The sequence below is a fragment of the Lynx rufus genome, unplaced genomic scaffold (genome assembly GCF_022079265.1).
Source record: "Lynx rufus isolate CCGP_SWC_20201006 ecotype Redwood Valley unplaced genomic scaffold, mLynRuf1.p SCAF_8, whole genome shotgun sequence".
Lineage (NCBI taxonomy): Eukaryota > Metazoa > Chordata > Mammalia > Carnivora > Felidae > Lynx > Lynx rufus.
In genome coordinates this window covers 51,484,341-51,510,438 of record NW_025814896.1, presented here as the reverse complement: position 1 = coordinate 51,510,438, position 26,098 = coordinate 51,484,341, and the positions used below count along the sequence as shown (strand labels likewise).

Sequence of the window (26,098 nt, the reverse complement as noted above, 5' to 3'; positions counted from 1 at the left end):
GGTGACCCCTGGGAGAGACACAGTCTCTAGTGCAGCTGCACATGGCTGGGAAATTCCCACTGAGGACCATTATGGTGAACCATCAGCAGCCTGGCCCACTCTGGGAGATGGTGCCATAGCCCTTGAGTGTAGACCTTGACTGGACATCACCAGACACAGTACATAGGTGGGTCTTTAACTTCAGAATGTAGCAGAAGTAGCTGGAAGGCTTGTTGAAACAGATTGCTGGGTCTTACCCTAGTAGCTCTGGAGTGAGGCCCCAGAATGTACCTCTCTAACAAGTCCCTAGGTGATGCTTTTGCTGCTGGTCCAGGACTTCCTTTTGTGGGTCACTGCACAAATGCCTCTGCAGACCAGTTTTCTGTGAGCTCAGTGTGGGAAGGATGCCAGCTCCCACGCGGGACTGGCAGCCAAGCCACTCCCAGCTCCTTCCTTCTGGGCTGCAGCCGATACCTCATCCAATGGAGTGCCAGCTGCCTGCGGTTCCTGGGAAATCAGGACCACTGGAAGGCCTGGGTGAGGGGCTGGCCACTTCATGGCCTCATGACAGTTCCCCAAATGCTCCCCATTCTCTCCCTCTGAACATCTGCACCCAGATGTCCTGTCCACAGCCCTGCATCAGCTCACCCCTCCCCAGCTCAGCTGCCACCTCCTTCAGGAAGACTTACTTGGCTTTCTGAGGCCGGATAGTGCCGCTCCCAGACCCCGTAACATCCTGTGCAGACCCTGACATGCACCTGTGTTGTCTCCCCCTTCCCCAGAGTGGGTGCTCCTGGGGAAGGCTTCTCTACCACCTGGCTGCACCTGGCTATCATTCAGTAGACATCCATTGAATGGAACCATCAATGTGTGGGCACATGTCAGCTAGTGTGACCCTGGTATCCAGGAGAACAGGAGCAAACACTTCAACAGGAATAATTGAAAAGAATCTTTTACTTATTCTAGAAGAAACATGAGCAAACCATCATATAGAGGAGAAAGGGTGTGAAATTAATGAAGGCACTAAAATACTTCAGTTCACTCCTTGCTTAGAGCTGAAGAGAACTGTGTAGATAATTAACTCAAGTGAACATCTTGCTGTAGAAATGAGCAAGTAATATGGGTGAGTGATTGGTGTCCTCGGAAATATCCCATAGGCTGCTTGTAAAAGCATGATGCCAGGCAGAGTGGCCACAGCAGTCAGCCGCTTCTGTGTGTACACCATCCATGCAAGGGCACCCGGGGGGGGGGGCATGGGGCCTGACCCTCTATCCCAGACTCACACTTGCAGGACTGCTTCAGGCTGGTGGAGGGGGCACCTTACAGCTTGAAAGCCCCATATAGTCTACAAGACAGTGGGGAAGAAAAAACCAAATTTCCTACTATTGCCTTATTTTTAGTACCAGCTTTAAAAAATATTTTTTAATGTTTTATTCATTTTTGAGAGAGAGAGACAGGTGGGAGGGGGAGAGAGAGAGAGAAACACAGAATCTGAAGCAGGGTCCAGGCTCTGAGGTGTCAGCACAGAACCCAACACGGGGCTCGAACCCACAGACTGTGAGATCATGACCTGAGCCAAAGTTGGCCACTTAACCAACTGAGCCACCCAGGCACCCCCTTTTTTAAAAAAAATTTAATGCTAGTACCAGCTTTTGTATGTGAATCCACAGAGGTGAAATTGGGGCCGCAAGCAGCAGCCCCTGTCTGATCTATATGTGTTTTTGAGATGACCGAGCCACCTGTGGAAGCTTGTTTTGAGCTGAAGAGGCCTTTTGAAGGAATAAGGAGTGAGAATGGGGCCCTGGGAACCATGAGGAAGAGGACCATGCAGGTGCTGCCTATTTCATGCCAGGCATGCAAGGCCCTGGCAGGCTCCATGAGTACCAGCCTGCAGCTCTGAGCACAGAAGGTGCCGTCCAGCTTGCTCAGAGACTGTCAGCAATGCAATTCTGGCTGAGTGCAGCAGAGGGGACATGGGTGGAGAGGGAGTGACAAGGTAGCACTGCTGTGGCTGTCTGGTGCATAAAGCAGGGACCAGGAGGCCTGCAGGCATCAGGCTGACAGTGGGCTGGGCCATCCTCTGTTCAAGTGTGATCCATCCATGCTTTTTCTTGGGTCATTCCTAATGAAAGCAGATGCTGAATGACATATTCCCCCACCCCAGGCCAGCGCCCCTCCCCAGCATGAGCCACATGCCAGATCTGCAGACACACGTGCAGCAAAATGACCCACAGAGCCATCTGCTTCTGGTTTTCTCTGTGAGGCACCCAAAGGAAATATAAGTGGGAGGGGCAGAGATTTTTCAAGGTGAAGTCAGATTTATTTGCATTCCAGTTCCCCCAGCAACGCACACCTAGAGGCCAGACTTGAAGTATTGAGACCAGAGGAGATATTACTCATCAACAACACAAATTTGAAGTAAAGATGAGGAGAGCAAATGCATCAGTGCCCTGGTGCAAACCAGTGCAGCACCTCCTGATGCAGGGGACCACATGGGCTCCCTGACCCCGGAACTCAGCCTCACCTTCAGGCCGACCTCAGCAGGGCCTGCCAGCCTCCTCCACAGCCTCTCACAGTGCCTTGCCCTGTCCCTGTGGCCACAGAGCCCCATCTGCTTCTAACTTGTTGCTGAAACACAGATTCTCAACCTTTCTGACCCTTAGTTTCCTCAACTGTGAAATAAGGGGTAATCCCAGCCTCAGAGTTCATGTGGGGCTTAGGCAAGGCCCTGGGAGAGGTTGGCACCTGAAAGATGCCAGTTCTCTGTGCTTCTGCCTTGTCCTTCCTTAGCCAGTGGCCCACATGCCTGTGGTGGGTGTGGAGCTCTGCACCACTGTTCTTAGGCACAGATATGAGCTACTTAGAAATAAGATACCATTAGAGTTTGTGAGGGACAATTTAGAGTTTAGAGCTGTGTTTTGAAGGGGAGGGTGTGTCATTCCCTTGGGGGTGATGGCATCCCTGGAAATGACATCCTTTGTACTGCCCATTGTTAGCATCCAAGGGGTGTCTGTGTCACTGAGCATTTATTGAGTAGAATACATGAAACCATGAAAGGAATATTGACTTCCCACTGTTAAGAATCCAGACCTGCCCTGTGAAGGGGCATGATGTGGCATAAAATCCAAGTCTGTCTATGTTTGCAAACTAACTGCAGTGACACTGTTTCTCAGTGTGTCCTGTGCCAGAGGACGTGATTCCAGCAGTGGGGAAGGCACTGGTGTCCCCGCTCGGCGGACCAGCAGTGTTTAGCCATGTTCACCTCTAGGTTGCTCATTTTCCTGCTTTTATTATTTCACCGGACCCATGTCTGTGTTTCTCTAAAATAAAAATGGAATTTTGAAAGAAGACTTTTCTGACTTAAAAGTCTTAATCAGGATAGCTTGAAGCTCATAATCTAAAATTTTTCTTCATTTTTCTTTTTTTTTTTTTTCATTTCAACTCCCCTTTTGTGCTAAGAAGTGAATGCAAAGTCTTTGTTCCACTAAATGGCATGGGGATCCTCAAATGTTGAGGGAAGGATAATCGGCTCCTTCCCTAAAGACAATTAAATTTCATTATTTGAGGTCCAGTCCCCCAAGATCACAAACATCACTACCAGGCAGTTCATATGGTTCATGGAGTGTTTGTCACACTTGGTAACATTGCTTTCTTTTTTAAATCGGGTGTGTATCCAATTCCTGCTGTGGAGGTTGGGTGATAATGGACATCACTCACTGAGCCAGGTGTGGGCAAGTGCAGGTCCTGGTCCTTGGGCTGCTGTGCCAACATGAACCTTACACACTCGCCTGGGGTCTATCCTCTCTCTGGCAGGGCCAGCTCACAATTGGGCAGGTGTCCCCTGTCCCCCCCCCCCCATAGCTTCAAACTCCACTGAGCAGATGGACAGTGCAGGTGGCACATGGAAGTCATCCTGGACCCAGGGGCTTCAAAGATAGATTAAAGAGCAAAGAGAAAGCCCCCCCACCCTGTCAAAGCTACCTTTGTCTAGGCTGCCCACAGTGCCCTGTTTAGATGGCTCCTTCACCCCCCAAGGGCTGGACTAGCTGGTTTGGAAACTCTGTTAATAGAAGTTTTTTGACTCCAGTTTCTACTTCCCTCTTTGACTCACCTCTCACCCCTTCACATGCCTTGTGCCTCAGTTGTTTCCCTCCCTCCCCTGGCTCACTGCCTTCTCTGCTTGCTTCTTTCTATCCAGGTTCTTCCAGGGCAGCTCAGCTCTCTCCTGGTTGGACTCAGCTCTCTCTGCCATCTTGCCCTGTTGTACACCCTCTGCTTCTCCTTTTCATTCCTCTCCTCACTGTTTAGATACCCACAGCCTGCAGCCCTGTCTTTTCTGCCCTTTCTTGCCTCTCCATGGTGCCCATCCCCTCCTGGCACAGTCCTCCCAACTCCATACTGAATGGACTTCCTGAATGAGGAAAACTGGTACCTGTTTGTTCTGTGCTTGTTTTTGTGTTCAAGGTCAGCCGGCAGACTTTGGGGCCATATGAGACAGTTTCAGTACATGCCCACACACATGCAGATACACACATGGACACACACACACTTTCCTTCAGCAGTCTTCATCAGAGTCTCAAAACCAGAGCCCCTATTTTATTGTTCTTTTAACAAGTATTATTTGGAGTATACTATGTACCAGACGCATTCTGGTCCTGGGCACACAGCGTGAAAAAAACATACAAAAATCTCTATCCTTGTGGAGCATATAGTATAGTAGGGAGTGGAGGACAGCAGGGTGAGAGATGAGAGCCCCAGATAGAGGAGAAAGTCAGTGCAAATTTAGAATATTTGGGGGACACCTTGGTGTAGAACTTCCCTGATCCAAGGTTTTCTGGGAACCCCAGCTAGAGATGCATACATGTAGTCTCCTTCCTCTGGGCTGAACTGGGCTCCCTCTGCACTGGTAGGAGGTAGATGTGCCACAGGGTAGCAGATGGCTGCCTCTTGCCAGGATCCCAGCTGAGGACAGGATGATCTGCCACTTCCTCTCATAGGAAGATTTAACTGCTCAGGATTCTTCCCCACAGGTGGGGAGATAAGAGTGGAAGAGCAAGGCATTTAAACTCTCCAACATGGTGCCCTCCTTGAGGAGCTCAGCCAACCTTGAACCTGTGTGTGTGAAAGCGGCCTTTGGAAAAGGGATCTTCCATCAGGCAGTGTCCAAGTGGGCAGAAAACCGTGGAGCCCCACCCCAAGACACTAGGTGATGGCCCACTGGCCCAGTCCTCGGACAGCCAGTGGGCCACGGTGAGGAGGAGGTTGTGCCCAAGACACACGGGACTTGGTCTCCTCCTGGGCCTGAAGGTTGAGGAGGCAGCTGGTAGGGCACAGGCCAGTGGTGGGCCTCATGTGGTGGCGTCACTACTTTGTATGGGCCTCCAGGCTCTGCACAGGCCCCAGGAGTGGGTGCAATAGATGTGGGTGCCCCACCCTGTTGGCCAAGCTGAGATGTGAGCCCAGTGCCTGTCATGAAGGGAACAAAGGCAGCATGCAGTTTCTCCCTCCTTGACCAGCGTGATTGTTTGCTGAGGTCCATATTGGATACACACACATCCCAAGGAGACAGCACCCCCAGCTTGGCACTGTGCTCCTGGCCACTGTGTATTCACTGGCCACAGAATCAAAAAGACTGTTCTTACATCATGAAGAGATGGAAGGAAGCAAACAAACAGGATTTATGCTTCAGTTACCTTTGCTTGGGAGCAGGCCCAAAAAGGTGTGCATCGCTGTCATTGTTTCCAAGCCTCCCACGGCCCCAGCCTGCACTTCCCCTTTCCCCTTGTTTTCAGCCTGCCCTTGCCCAAGCTGCAACTCCCCACGTGAGGCTGCCCCTCACGTGGTTAAAGAGGCTGCCCCCAAGTGGTTAAAGAGCATGCAGGCTTCCCTGGTGCAAATGCAGTTGTCATGTGACTTTCCTGTTTGTGGTCATTCCTCTGTCACCATCAAAGAGCTCCTGTGAGTCATCAGATGTGAAAACAGACAGATGATATCCTGGGTTCTCTTTGTCACCCAGGCATTGCGCTGAAAACCTGAATCTTTTCGCCCATGATAGGCAAGAGTGTCCCCTCTGGTGATGGCTTCCTTTATCCTCTCTGAAACCCAGAGTCCTTGCTAGTTGCCAATGTTTATCTTTTCAAACAGAGAGAAATAAAGATGTAAGCCATCCTTTTATCCCTAAGGGAAGGGGGGAGGGTGCCAACCTGTAAAGAAAGAAAATAAACAGAAGGCAAGGCTTCCATTGACTGAAACAGAGGCACTTGTAGTGTTTAGGGTCAGGGATTAGAAAGGGGTGGCAGGTTTTATGTTGTTTTATCTTATTTTCCCTTACTTTATGTTAGGGCCAAGACATCTTTACAGGTTCTCATTCTGTTCTAGCATGTTCCTCACTGGCCCTCTGAGACTCAGGTCCTCCTTTCTTCTTGCTTGAACCCTAGTGAGTCATGTCTCAATTCTGTATTCACATACTGAGAAGGCCCTTCCCAGGGTCAGAAGAGTGTTCTGGGGGTCTATGACCCTCCTCAGATCCCCAGAGACCTGTGAATGTCCTCCAGCCCCTAGAGCCTACAGTCCTGGGAAGGGTCAACATACCCACCCAGCCATCCATCCTGGTAGGAGATCCAAGAGATGACATTTCTTTAAAAATCATCTTTTGTTTCTCATTGAGCTGAAGCCTCATCAGCCTTCCTCCTGCCTTTTGTGAACAACATAGTTGCCTGATATGGTTCTCTCTATCAATTTAAAACCAACTTACCCAAACGCCCACAGTAGCAAAGCATTTTACAAGTATCCAGTCCTTGCAAGTGCCCTGTGGGGTTGTATATTGAGGTTGTCAAATACCTAGTGATATGGGTCACTAGGATCATAGGCTGTTACGGGCACAACTTCTAAACCCTAGGCCAGGATTTACACCACTGAGTTTGTTCTTCATTTGTATTCAGATAGACTTAAAAGAAAAGTAGAATTTAAATAATTAGCCATGGCACAAATATTACAAGGAAGAATGCAACCAATAATTCCCTAACTAGACTTCTTTTTATCTAAAAGGACCTTTGAGGTATCCTCCAGCTCAGACTGATTGAATGGACCAGGCAGGTTAAGCCAGGACCCAGTTAGATGAAATGAGGGAACCCAACCCAAGACTTAACTGCTTCATTCTTAGTTTTCTCTTGCTCAGAACATTAGGCTTTAGAAATAGTATGCAGAATAGAAGAAAAAATTGGGGCCCAAAGACCTGTGGTCTTGTTCTGGCACATCCTCTGGCGTATCCCTCAGCCTTGGATGAGTCATGGAGGCTCACTGAGCTGTAGGACTGGAAGGTGGTATCACATACCTGCCTGCCCAGGTCAGCCACTGCAGGGCTGTGGGGTGACCTGGGTTTTAGGCACAAGAGGCAAAGTCTGTCTCCTTCCTGCATGTACCTCTCAGGATCTGGTTCTCTAGGTGTGCAATAGCAGTGCTGAGTACACCGCCTTCCCTGCACCATGGTTTATCACAAAGAGTAGGTTGGGCACGGTGTGCACAAGCCCCCACAGGCATCAGCTAGTCCTTTTTTAGTTTGGGTTCATCCAAAGATGAGCCCACATGTGACCCAGGTGATACAAGATGGCCTATAACCACCCCTCCCAGCCATCATTTATCCTTGGCCCTACTCTTCTGCCCATAGGTACTTGGCGCTCTATGCTTACAAGCCCCAGAAGAACGACGAGCTGGAGCTGCGAAAGGGCGAGATGTACCGCGTCCTAGAGAAGTGTCAGGACGGCTGGTTCAAGGGGACATCCCTGAGGACTGGACTGTCTGGGGTGTTCCCAGGAAACTACGTGACGCCCGTCTCCAGGTGAGGCAGGTGTCGCTGCCTGGGAGAGGGGGAAACACACTACCCACATTCCCCTGCAGCTGGTTACTGCCTGAAAATCATGCTGTGGTCTGGGCAAGCCAAAAACACAGTCCAGAAGTCAGCAAGGGTGCCCCTGCCCACAAGGTTTTGCCCCGTGAGCTCAGAACTCCCCTTGAGCAAGGGTTCTACATGGCCAGCTTTTCACCTTACGAATTAGGTTTTGCTTGTCATTCCTTCAGCAGGCACTGGCTGTGAGGGGAGAAGATGTCAGCAGAATGAGCTGGACTCAGGGCAGCAGCACAAAGTGAAATTGGAAGGTCCCCAGGAGAGTGAAATCTTGTGTGTGTGTGCACACATGTACCTGTGCCTGTGAATACAGTGTCTGTACAACTGGTGTGTGTGTGTGTGTGTGGGTGTGTGTGTGTGTGTCACACACATAAACCTGGTATACATAAAACTCACACACCTATGTATATACACAAGGGAAAAACATATTCTCAAAAGCTAACAGTTGTTATTGAGTGATGGTATTAAGAGTAATTCAAACTTTTCTTCTTGTGCTTTCCTGTCATTTACAGATTTCCTGTTATATCATTTTTATAAAACAGATAATGGAATTAAAAATTTTGCTCAAGAGGTTACCTGGAGTTGTCTGAGATTTTTCCATTAAGATAAGGGGTCCACTGTTGATTTCATTTGTCAATCTCAGTTGTGGAAACCGTTCCTGGGCACAGCCCTGGATTCCTTCTCTCTCAGGGAAAAGACTGCCATTAAAATAATCAAATAATGCCTAGACCTGGCACTGATCACTAGACTGATTCATACTTTCCAGGGCACCCAGAGGAGCAGTGCTGGCCATGACATAGGCTTGCTTGTCACATCATCTGATGGCCCTTCTTGGAAAGACCCATAATTTGTGAGCCCACTTTATTCAATTTTTACAGTTTTTTCCCTAGGGTAAAAGTGAGTTCAACAGGTAGCTGATGTGAATTTTAAAAAAAAATTCATGGCTTTGACTGGCTCACTGATGGAGTTCCTTGCTAGAGGCTGATTTCATGGCAGCTATAGGGGCTAAGAAAGAAAGGTGCTGTCGGTCCCTGGACAGCTGAGTCCTTTTCCAGGAGGCCTTTATTCTCACGGAAGCCCTGACTTAGTGGTGGCTCAGCCCATCCCTGACCGAAGTCATGGCCCAGTGGTACTGAGCCTCAAGGAGTGAAGCACCCCCACCTGGTGACGGGCCTGGCAGTGCCTGTTCTGACCCTCACGAATGAGACTCTGAGAGGACATAAGGGGAGTTTACCCAGATCTTAAACAAATGGAAGACATTTGATCCCTGAAACTGAACCCAGAGCAGCTTCCGAGTTCCCAGATTCTGCCATATCTTTCACACTCACTGCCAGTGCGTGAGTTTGGTGCAAGTACTCAGAGGTCAAAGGGCTAAAGCCCATTTTCAGAGTGGCTGTGTTTCTCTTGTATTTCTTAAACACTGGAAACTCATTTCATCTGGAAACTGAGGTGAAAGGGCATCTATTTCTGGTATGAAACTGCAAGTTCCCTGACATCTCTCAGAAGGATGTGGTTTGTCTGTGCTCTTTCCCAGAAGCCAGCAGAAACAAGAAAGTGGCCATGTCCAGAGGGAGATGGGTCCTTGCCATCCCACCACATGCCAGATGTGTCCAAGCCTTGGCTGTGGCCAGCTCAGTCACTCTTTCTGGATGTATTTGGGGACAGACACAGCTGTTTACTAAAATGAATCAAGGCAGTAGTTCTGGTACAAAATATTTGATTGATTGGGATCATCACTGGTTCTTAGGGTTCTTTTGCTGTTTCTTAACTATTTATATTGAAAGTGAACCCCCATGAAGGTTTTACAAAGGGTCCCCCACTGCCAAGGTTGAGCTCTGGGCATCGCTTAGGGGATTATCTCAGCATTGTTTTAGTGTTTGTGCCCTGGGCTATGTGGCTTCACCTCTCACAGCCAGGAGGTATGAGTGGGCCTTTATTGATGGCCTATATTGTGTGGTTTCATCTGTGACTTCACCTGACTGGATTCTGCTTTATTTCCTCAGGGCTCCGGTAGGAGGGGCTGGGACACCCCGGAATAATGTTGTTGGAGGGTCTCCACTGGCCAAAGGGATGGCCACAACCATCCACCCAGGTGGTGGAAGCCTGAGCAGCCCAGCCACTGCCACGAGGCCGGCCCTTCCCCTCACCACACCCCAGGCCCAGCACCAGGCGGCCGCCCCCCCAGTGGGCAGTTGTCTGCGGCACACAGCCCAGCCGGCCACCAGCCAAGCCCGGGGCACCGTCCCCACAGGTACGTGCCAGGCTCCTGAGACCTCACTCTGCGGGAAAATTTGACAAGTGGTTCTTGTAAGAAACATTATGACCTAGGTTTCAAGCAGTCCAACATGGGACAAGTCGTATCTGCTTATCATAATCCTAAGCTTCTGCTAATCTTTAGGAAATGTAGTATTGACTTATATTACCCTGTCCTGGCAAAAAAAAATGGGTTAGAGAGTTCACAAATATTTATACATTTCATTGTAGCAAGAGGAGTGCATGAACTAATAAGATGAGCACTGGCACCTTTGGACGGCCCCTATGAGGTGGCTGGGCCAGCTGCACGGGCCTTCCACGTGCCGGACACCTGATCGGGGGCTTTCCAGCTAGGCAGCTTCTTACCATGCAGAGCCAGAGTGCCCTTTTTCTGAAATACTTTGAAGCTAGAAGCAGTGATGGTCACTGACCCTTCACCTTCATGCCAACTTTATCAATAGCCAGGCTGACATCATTTAAGGAAAATCTTAGTATGGTGTGAGATGAAGAAAAAGTTATGAGGTGGATCTTATAGGCAGAAAGAAGGTAAACAGTCTTGCTTGGAAGCTTAGCACTGAGCCATTAGGAACTGGGAGCCCACCCCAGTCACCTTCCCTTCACTGTGCAGTGAAGGAACCCAGGATGAGAGAGTGTAACTCTGACTTTTCATTTAAATGACACAGAATTCCTGCTCCACCCCAGCCTTACTCTCTCAGAAACCATCTATCTTCCTCTCAAAGTAAGGCTTAAAGGACGAAATATGTAAATTCTTTGGAGCAATAAAATACATGATTTTTTAGAATCTAGCCAGCCAGGAGATGGCCCATTAAAAGTGCTCTAGGAGGCATCTTCTCAAGTGGTAAAGTGGGGATAATACTTAGCACAGCAGGGGCCATATTTTCTTCCGAGTCATGGCTAATGGAACAAGAGGGTGGGAAGGCTAATGGAACAAGAGGGTGGCTGTCCACCCACCAACCTGCTTACTCTTTGGGGAAGTTGGCCTGCACATTCCCGTACTGGTGCCAGTCCAGGCTTGTGTGTGGCAGCAAGAGCTATCAAGACCATGCTACAATCCTAGAATGAGATAGGCACTACTGAGTGTTTTAGAGGACAGTCTGATTCGTTCAGCATGCCCACTGACAGAACAGGACACTGTCCCTGCTCTCAGCTCTCATGGACCATCAGGGAATAGTGGTGCTAGGAAGGATTTGGGTGCTGATGGAGGGTTCAGCATGCATACTTGGTGATGACAAGGTGGGAGACTGGGAAAAGATCCTCAGAGGAGGCAGCAAAGTAACACTTGGGTAGGGAAACAAAGAAGGGTGCCATTTGAAGCAGGAAGAAAGGAATAGTCAAGTGAACAGAAGTGACAGAGAGCACATCTTGTGCAACCAGCTGCAAGCAGTTCAGTGAAGACAGAGTAATCACATGTCTGATTGAAGGCTTGAGATTGAGATCTGTGTTTGAATGCTGGGCTGCCATTATGATTGCTTGCCTCAGTTTCTTCCTCTGTAAAATGGCACCTACCTCCAGGGACAATGAGGATTGTCTAGCATGGCATATCTAGTGTGTATTCAGTACCTGTAGCTACTTTTATTCTTCTGTTAGAGAATAAGAATATTAATAGAGTATTCAATGTATGAGGGTCCAAAAAATAAATATAAATTATTACCAAATATAAATTATTACCAAATCCAGGGGATTGAATTTTCTCATGAAGGCAGTGGGGACCCTCCAAGAGCTTTTACATGAGAGGGATGGAACTTGACCAAATATTACCAGGCATGGTAGGGAGGAAGAGCTGGTGTGGGGCAGCCTGAGGCTGGGAGCCACTAGAAAGGTGTTGCTGTCCTCAGGTGAGAGGTCACAAGGAGATGCAGAATTGAGGCAAATGACAAGACATTTAGGAGTCAGTATGGTTATGACTTGGAAATGGGCTGATGCTCAGGCAGAAGAAGGAACCAAGTCCAGCTACCAAGTTTCTGGACTAGTGACTGGGAGAATGACGATGGCATGCCCTGGTCTAGAAGAAACCAGAAGGGACTGGTTTATGGTGGAAGACAATGACATGTAGTTTTGCAAAGTGCAGTGGATGCTGGCACACTGTGACCCACAGGCTGATTTGGATCAGCATCATTACATGGGGCTTTTATCTCATGTATGAATCCCACCTCACCATGGTAGAAGGCTGGCCCTGCCAGTCCAGCTCACCTTGTAGATAAGGGGCAGACATATGACCTAAATGCTGGGGTAGTCATGCTTGCATGTGACTTACATTCAGAAGCCACAAACATGAGGGGCTGTGTGGATCCTTTTTAAGAGAGAAGATAGTGGTGAAAACATCCAGCTTTTCAGGGGCAGGAGGGTGGACATCTGGTGTCTAGTGCCCTGTCATCAGTGGGTGCTGAGTAGAGTTCTAGTGTCCAGTGCCAGTCATCGGTGGGTGCAGGGTAGATTTATGGTGTCCAGAGCCCAGTCATCAGTAAGTATAAGGTGGAAATCTGGTGTCCAGTGTCCACCTCATTCTGGATAGTGTTTATTTCCAGCAGCAATGAGATCTGCACCAAGGGAGCCTCGTGGGTGGTGTTGGCACTGCCTTGGCTATTGAGCCTCCAAGACTGACTCTGCCATCCCAGAGACTCTGTAAGTGCTTAAGAGTCTTTCATATATGTCTGTTTTGCTTAAATTAACCAAGATAAGTTCTGTTTTTACAACTCTGCCCCATGGTGAATAACTAGTTGTCTTTATACTAAAGGAGCTCTGCAGCAATATTATCTGGTGCCAGCCCTCTTGCCCCCAACAATTACCTCCCAAGCAACTATACTCATAGAATGGTTTAAGTTCATCTGATGGTGTTTATTGGTAGCCTCTAGCTAGAGACACAGCCACTGTAGTGGCGAAGTGGTTGACTGAGCCCACAGCAGAACTTCCTAACTGATGTGCCAGACAGGTCAGAAGTATACCAAGATTCTGACCTCCTTGAGCCTTGGAGCACCCAGGCAGGACCTGGGGCAGCTAAAGTCCCAGGCCATGTCCCTTCTGGCTATAAACATCTCATCCACTAACCCCAGTGTGCACTACACATGTTTCTATGTGCACCACAATATAGAGAGGTTGGGGAGCCCTGTTCCTCACTGAGAATGAATATCCTGGCACGGCAGCCCAGGGTTATTTGCACAAAATGCCAGTATGATGGTCTTTCTTTCTTTTTTAAGTTTATTTATTTATTTTAGAGAGAGAAGGGGAGAAAGAGAGTGTGGAGGGGGAGGGGCAGAGAGCAAGGGAGAGAAAATCCCAAGCAAGCTCCATGCTGTCAGCGCAGAGCCCTACACCAGGCTCGAACTCACAACTGCGAGATCATGACCTGAGCCAAAATTAAGAGTCACACACCCAACCAACTGAGTTGCCTAGGTACCCCAGTATGATGTCCTTTCTAAGCCATGCCTTGCTAGCAACTTTCCCAATTTAAAGAATAAAATGAGATCTGCCAGTCATTTCTCCTTCTATGGAATAACAAGCAGAATTGAAAGAAATTGGCATGGCTAGGGGCAGTACAACGTTGCATCTCAGTCATTGATCACCATAGTAACCACCATGGTGTGACAAGCATTCTCTTCCATCAGACTAATTTTACATACGGGAAAAGTGAGGCACAGGATGTTTAGAACGGTTTCCTCAATGCATTCCAACCTCATACTTATCCCCACACTATTGCTGTTACAGTCAGGTTAAAGAATGGCTCCTACCACATCATATCAGTAAATTAAATGCCACTGAGTTTCCATAGCATTTTCCACTTCATTCTGCATTTAGAGAGAAAAAGCACACTGTTGACAGTACAAGTAATGGATTGTTCACTGCAGTAATTGCCCATTTCAGCAGACCCCAACCCAGGCAGTTGAGAGGCGTTTCATCAATGTTCTCATCTTGAGCCAAAGTCAGGCAGTTTGACAAAGGCTTAATTGCATTGGCCATAGCATCCAATATGATTTGTTCTGCTTGATTAATGTGATTCTTTTTTCCAAGGGCAGAGCTCTCCCTGTAAAGTGCCAGTGTCCACACAACCTCATATCAGTGTTTAGCAGGGGCAAGAGCCTTGTACAACCATTTATTCATTAGAAAAAAAAAAAACAACAACAACAAAAAACAAAAAACAAAAACCCAACCAACCAACAAACAAAAAGATGAAAGAGAGGTAGATACATGCAAGGCACTCTGCTAGGCTCTGGGAATACAGAGAAGAACCTATAGACCCTATTTTTACACCCAGTTAGCAGGGCAAGGAAACAAATTCTTTCCATAGAGTTTGAAAAGCACTGTAGTGGAGGTATCCAGAGGGTATTAAGAAAGCATGGGGGGAGATATGTAATTCAGACTGGGGAGGAAAATGAGAGAATGGAAAGTTTTCAAGAGGTGGTGATCCTGCCTTGATTCTTAAAGTACAAATAGGAACTATCTGAGCAGACAAAGCACAAATAGAATTCTAGCAAGGACAAAGACATGGCAATGAGAAATACCAGAGTTTCTATTTTGGGTAACTTTATTTGTTTTGATGTGACTAAAACAAAAGGCATGGAAGGAGAAGACTAGGGTGTTAGTGACATTTTCTCTGAGGAGGCAAAATTTAATTTTAGATCTTAAAGCTAGGTAGAGCTTAGCATGAAGCAGGGGGTGAGGTGAGGTGGAAGTGTGTGGAAGGACAAAGAAAGAGGATGAGTGCCTGTGGCACAGCTGAAAGGTAAGCAGAGGAAGATCATGGAGGTTCCTTTAGAACATGTCATGGAATTTCAGTTTTTATGCTAAGGCCATTGGGGCACATTAGAGGGTTTTAAGTAATAGATAGAATCAAAGTTTTGTATCTAAAGGATAAAGCTAAACTTCTGCTTATGACCGACCTAATGTAGTGAGGACAGGATTTGCCCTTCTACCAGAAACAATTTATAAGAACAACCGTTTGCAAGATGTCAGACATTGGAAAATCATCCATGATAATGGGACATGAGGTGTGCCCCAGCTTATTGCCTGGAGAGAAGTTCCAGACTGTGGCACAGGGAGTGGTAACAACATGGAGCCCAGAGGGCTTCCTGAAGTGAGGATGTGGAGTGAGAGTCTGGATGATGAAGGTGGTTGGAGTTTGAAGGTCAAAACCTAGAGAGGAGAGAGGGCTGCATAGGAAGAAAACCTCAAAGGATGCAGGGTGTGTCCTCTTGAGTAGTTTGCTGAGAAGTAATCAGCATATGCATGTGAAGAAACTATACAAAGCCAGGGAAACTATGAGAGCAAGGATCAGTGCTATCAGTGTCCAGCATTCACAAAGTACTGGAAATAGTGCCAGCTCCACAAGCCAGATGGAAAAACAGTTTGTGGGGCATTGAGTCGTCTATGCAGAAGGACCTTGCCTCAGTCCCTAGACTGAGCACTGCTCTAGTCCCACCCAACTAGTCTTAAAAGCAAACTCAAAAAGATCAAACTGTTTCCAATTAATTTAACAGTGTTGCAGGACTAAGATCAAGAGTATCTTTAAGACTGCAAAAATACCCAGCTCTCAACATAAAAATAACAACATCTGATACCAATAAAAAATTCTTAGGCACACAGATGGAAGTATGACCCACAATGACAAGATAAACCAATCAGAACTGACCCAGGTATTAGAATTAGCAGAGATTAAAACAGATATTATAATTGCATTTATTATTATGTGCTCATAGATTATAACGTGCTCAGAAAATTAAGTAGACACTTAGAAGATATCTTAAAGACCCAAGTCAAACTTCTATATATAAAAACTACAGTGAGATCAAGAATACAGTGGATAAAATTAGTGGCAGATTAGACATTGCTGAAAAAAATATTAATGAACTTGAAGGTATAGCAATAAAAACATAAAAAATGAAAAACAAACATAAAAGAGAAACTTTAAAAATGAGCATCATAGAGCAGTGACAACTTCAAGTGGCTTTATGTATGTGTAATCTCCAAAGTAAAGGAGAAAGGGGTGAGATAGAAAGATTATTTGAAGAAATAAAAGATAAAATTATTCTAAATTTGATTTAAACCGCAAATTCACAGATCAAAGACAGCTGGTGGGCCTTGAGCACAAGAAACATGGGGAAAACTACACCAAGGAAAATGATAATCATATTGTTCAAAATCTGTGATAAAATCTTAAAAAGCAACAAGGGGAAACAAAAGCTACATTACATAAAGTAGGAAAGAATAAGGATGACTGTATACTTCTTGTTGGGAACACTTAAGTGAGAAAATAGTGGAGTAACTGAAAGAAGTACTGAAAGAAATATATCTGCCAAGTTAGCATTCTATACCCAGGGAAGTTTCTTTCAAAATGAAAGCAAAATAATTATTCACACATAGTAAAGCTAAAAGATTTCATTACCAACAGACCCACACTATGACAAATGTTAGGCAAAATTCTTTAGGAAGAAGGAAAATGGTATCAGATGGAAATACAGTGAAGGGAGTGAATGTAGGAAGGGAGTGAAGGACACAAGAAATGGAAACTGTATATATAAATATATGTTTTTTCTCATTATTTAAATACCTTTAAACTATAACGGACTGTTTAAACAAAAATAAAAACAATGCAATGAAGGATTTAAAACACATGTAAAAGCAAAATGTATAATGTTAAAGGTACCAGAATGGAGGAATATACTATTATACTAAACTATTATATACTATTATTCTATGATAAGTATGTTTTTATACTATGTGTGAAGAGTTATGGAATCACTTGTAGGAAGACTATAATAAATTAAAGATGTAAGCAAGCACTAAATATCAAAACAGAGTTGCAGCAAATAAACTGACAAAGGAGGTAAAATGGAACCACAAAAACTTCCAATTAATTCAAAAGAAGACACAAAAAGAGAGGAAAAGAAATAAAGATGCATGGGTAAAATGGCAAACATGTAGTAAAGTGTAGGTTTAAACCTGATCATGTAAATAAATGTAAATGGTCTAAACAACTTTAAATAGAATGCAGAGATTGTCAAGTATTCTTTAAAAAACAAAACAAAAACAAAACCTAACCATATGCTGTGAACATAAAACATATTTTAATACTTAAATACATAAACACAAATAAGTAAAACAATAAAAAGTAAAAGGATCAAGAAAAACAGTTGACTTTCATTATTCACAGTAGCTATACTTTATAAATTTTCCATGGACACTCTATTAGTGAATCCTGAACCATTGCTCCTAAGTGAAATGCATATATGTGTGTATATCTCACAAAGATTATAATCTTAAATATTTTAAAAAAGTCATTCTGGTAGATTCTATTTATTTTACAAAAGAGAAAATCAGGTTCAGAGGCGAACTGCCTGAGGCCACCCCACTAACAGGTGATAAGCAGGATTCAAACATGTCCAGTTAGTCCCAGGGCCAGAGCTTCTTGCACTGCACTGCCCTGCTCCCTCCCATCTCTGTCCCTGGGCAGAGCCTCATCCTGTTGCACTTCAGCAGGGAAAATGTGACTCAAAATTTTTGCTAGTATATGCATGTCTGCAAATGACTACAAAAGCACCACAGGTACTGATTTGGGGGTTACAAATCAATTTTACCTGGTAGATGAATTTGCACATATAGCATCTATGAATAATGAGATCTATGTACCATGCTAATACTACTAAAAATAAGTCTGAAATGGTTATATTAATATCATGGTAGAATTTATAACAAAGAATATTATTACTAAAATAAAAGGCAATTTCATAATGATAAAGGGGTCAGTTCATTAAGAGGACTAAGTGCTTATGTCCAAATAACAGAACTTCAGAATGTATAAGCAATTACTGATAAAGATGCAAGGAGATGGGGCGCCTGAGTGGCGCAGTCGGTTAAGCGTCCGACTTCAGCCAGGTCACAATCTCGCGGTCCGTGAGTTCGAGCCCCGCGTCAGGCTCTGGGCTGATGGCTCAGAGCCTGGAGCCTGTTTCCAATTCTGTGTCTCCCTCTCTCTCTGCCCCTCCCCCGTTCATGCTCTGTCTCTCTCTGTCCCAAAAATAAATAAACGTTAAAAAAAATTTAAAAAAAAAGATGCAAGGAGAAATAGACAAATCTGCAATTATAGTCAGAGATTTCAATACTTCCCTTGATAATTGACAGAACAAGTAGACAATATTCGTAAGAATACAGAACACTATAGCAAGCTATAACCAACTTGACTTAATTGACATTTATGGAGTACTACACTAACAACAGCCAAACACACATTCTTTTCAAGTGCACACAGAATATTTACCAAGATGTACCACATTCTGGGCCATAATATTTAAATCTCTAAATTTAAAAGAATTCAGGTTTCATAATACATTCCCTGACCAAAATACAGATGAATTAGAAATTAATAACACAAAGATATCCCCAAATATTTGAAACTAAATGGCACACTTAAAAGTAACCCATGGATGAAAGAAGAAATCAAAAGTGATATTGGAAAACATTTTGAAATGAATGAAAATGAAAACACAGCATATCAAAATTTGTGGAATGCCACTAAAGCAGTACTTAAGAGAAAATTTGTAGCACTAAACACCTATGTTAGGAAAAAAAATATCTCAAATCAATCTCCTCAGTTTTACTTTAAGAAACTAGAATAAAAAGAGCAAAGAAACCGTAAAAGAACCAGAAATAATCAGTGTGGAAATAAATGAAATAGAAAATGGAAAAACAGTTGAGAAAGTCAATGAAACAAAATTTGGTTCATTGAAAAGATCAGTAATAAAACTGGTAAACATCTAGCCAGAGGGATAAAGAATAAAGAGAGTATACACAGATTATCAATACCAGGAATAATAGAAGTCACATCACTTCAGATTTTACGGAATAATAAGGGCTTATAAAAAATTATGCCAATAAACTCAACAAATTATACAAAATGGATAAATTTCTTAAAAAACATAAATTAACAAACTTAAAAAAGTAAATGACCTTAATGGGCCTGTATTTATTAAAGAAATTGAGTTAGTTAAAAACTTTCCACAAAGAAATCTCCAGGCCTTAGTAGCTTCATTGTTAAGTTATGTCTAATGGTTAAGGGAAAAAATACAATTCATTCTATGGAAACTTCCAGAAAATTGAAAAGAAGGGAGAACATTTCCTAACTTTTTCTATAAGGCCAACTTTACCCTCATACCCAAATCAGACAAAGACATTGAAAAGAAAATAAAACTACAGACCAATATCACTCATAAATATAGATGTAAAAACACTAAATAAAATTTAAGCAATCAAATAGATAATGTATCAGGACCAAGCAGAGTTTCTCCTAGGAATTCAAGTTTTTATTAACATTTAATGATCAATATAATTTACTGTATTAACAAACTAAAGAATAAAAATAACATGGTCAGTTTAATAGATGTGGGTTTTTTTTTTAAATCTAATGCTCATTCCTGATTAAAAACTGTCAGAAAATGAGAAAATAGAACGGAGCTTCTTGACCTGATAAAGGGCATCCATGAAAACCATAGCTAACCTCAGACTTAATGGTGAGAGACTAAAAACTTTCCCTCTGAGATCAAGATTAAACAAGGATATCCACTCTTGTCATTTCTATTCAATATTGTACTGTATGTTCTAGTCAGAGTAGTTAGTCAAGACAAAACTATAAAAAGCATGTAGATCAGAAAGAAGGGAGAAAATTATGTCTATTTGCTGATAACATGATCTTGTATATAGAAAACCCTGGGGAACCCACACTCACACAAAAAGCTTTCTTTAGAGCTAATAAATTAGTTCAGCAAGGTTCCAGGAAACAAGATTAATATACAAAAATCAGTTTTATTTTTACATAGTACCAGTGAATAATTGCAAATTGATGTTTTAAAAAATGACAGCAATTTTAATAACATGAAAAATATAAATTAGTTAGGGATACATCTGATAAGAGAAGAGGACGTCCTGTCTGCTGAAAACTACCAAATATTGCTGAAAGAAATTGAATAAGACTGAAATAAGCAGAGAAATATACTTCATTTATGAGTGAGAGGACTTAATTTGTCAAAGTAATTATTCTTCAAAAATTTGACCTATATTGGGGCGCCTGGGTGGCGCAGTCGGTTAAGCGTCCGACTTCAGCCAGGTCACGATCTCGCGGTACGTGAGCTCGAGCCCCGCGTCGGGCTCTGGGCTGATGGCTCAGAGCCTGGAGCCTGTTTCCGATTCTGTGTCTCCCTCTCTCTCTGCCCCTCCCCCGTTCATGCTCTGTCTCTCTCTGTCCCAAAAATAAATAAACGTTGAAAAAAATTAAAAAAAAAATTGACCTATAGATTCAATGGAATACTAATCATGATCTCACTCAACTTTTTTGTAGAAATTGGTAATCTGTTGCTCAAATTCACACAGGCATACAAAGGACCTAGAATAGACAAAACAGCCTTGAAAAGAACAACAAAGTTGGAAGGCCACACTGATTTCAAGACATATTATAAAACGATAGTAACCAAGTTCTGTGATACTGGTATAAAAGTAAGCCACTAGGTCATTGGATACTTTTTTCTGAAAACAGAAAAGTGTCCATTAAATTTGCTGCCAGGTGGAGTCATAATTGATCTTGTTCAGATAATATTTGATGGAATGAAGGTAAGAAACCATATTTTAGTAGACTGAGAAGTGAATGAAGGACTCCTGGATAGTATAGGAGAGTGAGTTCATGTGGAAATCCCCTATTCTCTCTGTTTTAAACACAGAAATGGGTTTTTTAATTTTTTACAAATGAACTTTATGGATCTAAACAAAATGGAACACACAATATTAAGTGGGGTTGAAGCATTGGCTAACTGGAGTGAAAAGCAGGCAGTGTTGGCTAACTTTCAACTCCTGCAGGAGAAAATAGACAGGAAGTCCCTGGTGAGTGAGTATCAGGGGATCAGAGCTAGGTGCAATTGTTTGAACAGCTACAGTCTCTTCTTCAAGAATGGTTACTACTGAGCTACTCTCTGGGGTATGGGAGAGAATAGAGAGTGCTACTTGGGCATGGAGCTGAGTTTGGCTCTGGCCTGAAGACAAGATCTGCACTATTCCTACAGGACCAGAGTTCAAACCATCCTGTTACAGCTGGTTCTGAGGGGGAGGTCCCAGAGTACCATTCAGAAGCTTCAGACTGAGGAAAAAATAGCAATAAGACTGTCATACACAAGACGAGTGTGCATACTTAAGTCTCAAAGCACAGGGGGAACACTAACACATAAAAGATAGCCAATAAACTGAAGAAATGGGAGAGAAATGAGAAAGAAATCTGAAAAAGTCTTTGATATCAGTATATTTAAGATCCTCTAAAAGGAAAAATAAAGAATAACATCTAATCATCCCCCCCCCAAAAAAAAAACAAAGAAAAAACAGGGTGTATGAAGGGGAAAAATTAGATGGATAGCTATGAATCTGAAACTGATGAATATGAAAAAAAAAACTGGAAATTTTGGAAAGGGAAAAAATATATATTTTAAATATAAAATCCTTATAGGTGACATAATTTCTAGACTGGACACAGTCAAAGATGGATAGTAGTGACACTAGAACACAGAGCAGAGACGAAAACTTCCATGACAGCAAATACAAATCACACAAAGAAATGAGTAAAAGTAAGAAAGAACAAGTGTAGACACAGTCAAAGATGGAATTAGTGACACTGGAAGGCATACATGGGAATTTATCCATAACACAAAGCAGAGATGAAAACTGCCATGAGAGCAAATACAGATCATGCAAAGAAATGAGTGAAAAGTAAGAACCAAAGCAGACACTATTCAAGGACACTAGGTATAAAGAAAAACAGGAAAAGGAGGTACTGGCTAGTACAAGGACTATTTTTGAAATTAGAGCTGTAACTTGCTTATTAAATTACAGGAGGAAAGTTAATAAATTTAATACAAGCAAGAAGGGGATGAGCCAGGAGAAAGGACTGAGATGAGCATGAAGGGGTAGACCTGTTGGGACCATATATCCTTGAGATTAGAAGGCAAGGTGGGTATAGATGTGGATGAGTTGAGAGAGAGGCTGGCCTGAAGTTTGGGGAGTTGCCAGTGTTCTATTTCATCCATGAAGTTGGAAGTGATAAACTTGAGAATAAGAAATGGACAATGTTGATGGTAAGATAGGTCATTTATTCATTCAACTACTCTTTTTAAATCACCTACAGGATGACATAGCAGTGAACTGAGTGAGGCCCAATGGGATTTAGGCACTCCAGAATTGCTGGAGCCTGCCAAAGCTTTAAAGAGGAGAGGCAAAGACTAACAGAGACTGTGCAATAATAGCATTTTCTCAAGCTGCTTGCCTCTGTTGTACAGGTTGCTTTGACATTGCTAACTAGTAGGATGACTAGAGAGATAGCAGTCTAGGTCAGTCTGAGGTTGGGTGACACAGGGTGGGTAAAATTGAGGTTGAATCCCACTGATCATGAATGAAACCCTACTTTCTTCTATGAACCAGTGTGATGAGTCATGCTCCTCTTTCTCATGGAGTTTTTTTTTTTCTTCTCCAGTGGTTCAATTCTGTGAAATCTGTAGAGATGTTTTAGCTGAGGTTCTCTTTTCTCAAAAACTTGTTCATTCATTTAAGAAATTTATCAAGCATCTACTGCATTCTGGGCACCAATCCAGCTGTTTGAAAAATATCAGTGAACTACACAGCAAATGTCCCACCTTCGTGAAGCTTACCTTGTAGTGGGGGGAGACAGGCAATGGGCAGTGAACACATAATGAAGAGTGCATCATACAAACTGTTAAGAGCAGATAGTGCCATGGGAGGAAAGGGAAATTAAAGCAGGGGAAGTGGGTCTGGGATCACAGAGTGGCAGCCTGCACTTTTTGGTGGGTTAGCAAGGACAGGTTTCCATGGGAAGGCGGTGTCTGAGGTGATCAGAAGCAGCCCGAAGCAACCAAGGGGCCATGTGGCTCTCTGGGGGAGAAGAGAGTGGTATGTACAGCAGTCTCTGAGGTGACAGAGAGCCTCTGTTGGGGGGAGCAGCCAGGAGGCTGGAGTGGCTGAGAAGAGGAACAAGGGAGAGAACTGGGAAGGGTGTCAAAGAGATTGCCTGGCAGACAGGCTTAGAACTTTCTGGAACACCCTGTCCTCTTACATTGGGTTTGGCAGGGCAACGTGGCAGGCATGTGGAAGCAAGCCAGAGGTGGAGGGGAGTTGTGTGGGACTTGGTAGAAGAATCTAGAGCAGCCCCTGCAGTCTTTCGGGCCCAAGTGATTGTTCTTTCCTCGCCAAGCCACCACTTCTCATTCCAAGGCCAGGGGGCTGGGGTGAAGGAGAGTTCAGACAGCTGGGGAGAGGCAGACAAATGGCCCCAGGAGCATTGTCCAAGTCACGGGTTACCTCGGGCTGATTAAGTGACCCCAGTGGCTTCATCGATCTGCATAGTTACCTAAGTTGGTCTTTTGAAATGTGGGGCCATGTTGAATGAGGATTTAAACCCACCCCAAACCCTGAATACTTTTAAAACCATAAATAAGTCTTTATATATTTTACCTCCTAGAAACAGAGGACACGGTGAGAGTCCCTGAGTCCTGAAGAACCCGGGATCACATAATCAGATCTCACCCACTTTTCCCATGCAGTGCTGTCAGAAGGAAGAGGCCTGGCTTGCATGTGGAGGGCTGTCATTAGTCGAGCTGGGTTACTTCATATGCCAGGGAAGCGCTGTTAGGATTTATGAGTAGATTATCTATTCAAGGCATATTTGGGCACTGAGAATATTGTTTTATCGCATGTGTTTTCTCATGTTGCTAAAACCATGAATGCCACGAATTCTGATGGTAGAAAATAAGGACAGTGTGATGTGTAATTGTTCTCTGGGCGACAGTGCAAAAATGACTGAATCTGACTTGCATGATGTTGCATGGGACCCATGGTGAGAAGTGGTGTTGGCTGCCACAACCTGTGTCTCCCTTTGGATCACCAGCCCAGCCCACAAGTCACCGTTCCACCGCTCATTCTGTCCTCCTGTAGGTTTCTTCTGTAATTAGTAAGGAGACAGTTCTTCAAAATCACTAGCACAGGCTACAGCAGGATTAATTTTAATTTGGTGTTGTGTTTAGAAGGAACTTTATGTTTTCAAATGGCAAAGTTTTACAAATGTTATGGCTTTAGACCCCTAACATCCTTAGGAGGCATTTTTGCTGGCAGTAGGGGGCAGATTTGTCATTGTGTGGTTCCTCATGTGTGAATCTATAAACTGTTGCTTCAATGTGTAGGCAAGGCAACAAGCTCAGGCAGATTGAAGGGGGCGGAGTGATGGTTCTCCCCAAGGCTGCAGCTGCCTTTCTGATGTGCCTGTCACCAGCTAAAGCTGCCTCACACACTTGGCTGTAGCTCAGCCAAGTCAAGTACCAAGTGTGCACAAAAGACTGGGTTATAGTTCTGGGGTGGAGATGAATCAGAATTGTGCTCTTGGCAATGATCACCTTACATGCAGTGGTGTCTAAGAGTTCTGGGGCATCTTGGGGCTTCTTCAGGATTCTGTCATGCTTTACTTTCACAAACATTTTAACAAGGGCATTTTAAAAAAACCTTCTGAGTGTCTTAGTTCATCGCAGCAGAGAAAACCATGTAGATGGCTTTATAGGAGACTGGGAACATGCCCATGCTTGTGGCAACCTTGGAAAAGATGTTCTCACTCCTCCTGCAGGCAGGCTGTTTTGTGCCATGGCAGGGCTTTGGGAAGATGGGATGTGTTTTCCCCATTTCTCAGCCTTAGTCTCTCTACCCGTGGAGTGTGGCCAGGTCTGGAGAGACCACAGAGAGAGGTGGTGAGCCCTGGGAAGACGAGCCCAAGGAAAGAGTCTGCTGCGATTGCATTGCAGTTGCAAACTAACCTTCCAACCCCACTCTCTTTCCAATCCCGTGCTCCAGCTGCCCACTCCTCAGCCCAGGCTCAGGACCGACCAACGGCCACCGTGTCACCCCTGCGCACCCAGAACTCCCCGTCCCGCCTGCCCACCGCCAGCCTCAGGCCCCACTCCGTGGTGTCCCCACAGCACATCCACCAGCCCCAGGTGCAGACGGTCATCGGGGCCCAGTGCCCCCGGCCGGCCATCCCGCTTACGTCTGCAGCGTCAGCCGTCACACCTCCCAATGTCAATGCCGCCAACCTCAACGGGGAGGCTGGAGGGGGGCCTGTCAGTGGCCTGTCGACATCCAGCCCCACCAACACAGGATGCAGACCAGATGAGAAAAAAAATGAGAAGGTAAGTGGCCCATCATGGGCAAGCCCTGGCCATGGCCCAGCTGGTTATTGTAGCTCTTTGGCACCAGACACCAATGACATTTTGTAAAATGAAGGCTTGAATTAGGGCACCAGGTTCCTGCCCTCAGATGCCTCAGGCCTATGACAGAGATGGAGGTTATACCAGCAGAGCAGCTGTCCTTGGAGTGGAATTCAGGCTGGCCTCAGGTTCTGGTAGGACTGACGCAGGCCCAACTATAGAAAAGATATCACTTCCTCAAGATGCCTTTGCTCTATCTGTTGGAAAATCACTCTAATATATTCATTTTGTTAGAACAAGATATTTATTGCCAAGTACCAGGTTATTATTATATTAAATATACAAATCTACTTATGTGCACTGTGAACAGCACCCCCTCCCTTCAACGTATCATCCCTATGCAATCCACAGCCTGTTCAACCACATGGGACAGACTTGTTTTCTACGGAGAAACAAGAGGGAGATGCTGGTCTCATACTTGGTGTAGACAGCATTTTCAGCTATTTTAAAAAAAATTTTTTAATGTTTATTTATTTTGGGGGTGGGGGGTGGGGGGAGGGCAGGAGGGAGAAGCAGAGAGAGAGGGAGACATAATGAAAATCAGTCTCCAGGCTCTGAGCTGTCAGCACAGAGTCTGATGCAGGACTTGTACCCATGGGCCAAAGTCAGACGCCCAATCAACTGAGCCACCCAGGTGTCCCTCAGCTATTCTTTTAACTGT

At 44.5% G+C, this 26,098-nt stretch overlaps 1 protein-coding gene across 1 annotated transcript in view; it reads left to right on the top strand.

Annotated features, from left to right (window-relative positions):
• Nucleotides 1–26,098, top strand: part of SH3RF3 (SH3 domain containing ring finger 3) — a 368,418-nt gene that overhangs the window by 287,377 nt on the left and 54,943 nt on the right. Inside the window, exons 6-8 of the mRNA XM_047069059.1 lie at nucleotides 7,646–7,816; nucleotides 9,886–10,133; nucleotides 25,025–25,359. Coding sequence (XP_046925015.1) covers nucleotides 7,646–7,816; nucleotides 9,886–10,133; nucleotides 25,025–25,359 — 754 coding nt within the window. The remainder of the gene's footprint in view (nucleotides 1–7,645; nucleotides 7,817–9,885; nucleotides 10,134–25,024; nucleotides 25,360–26,098) is intronic.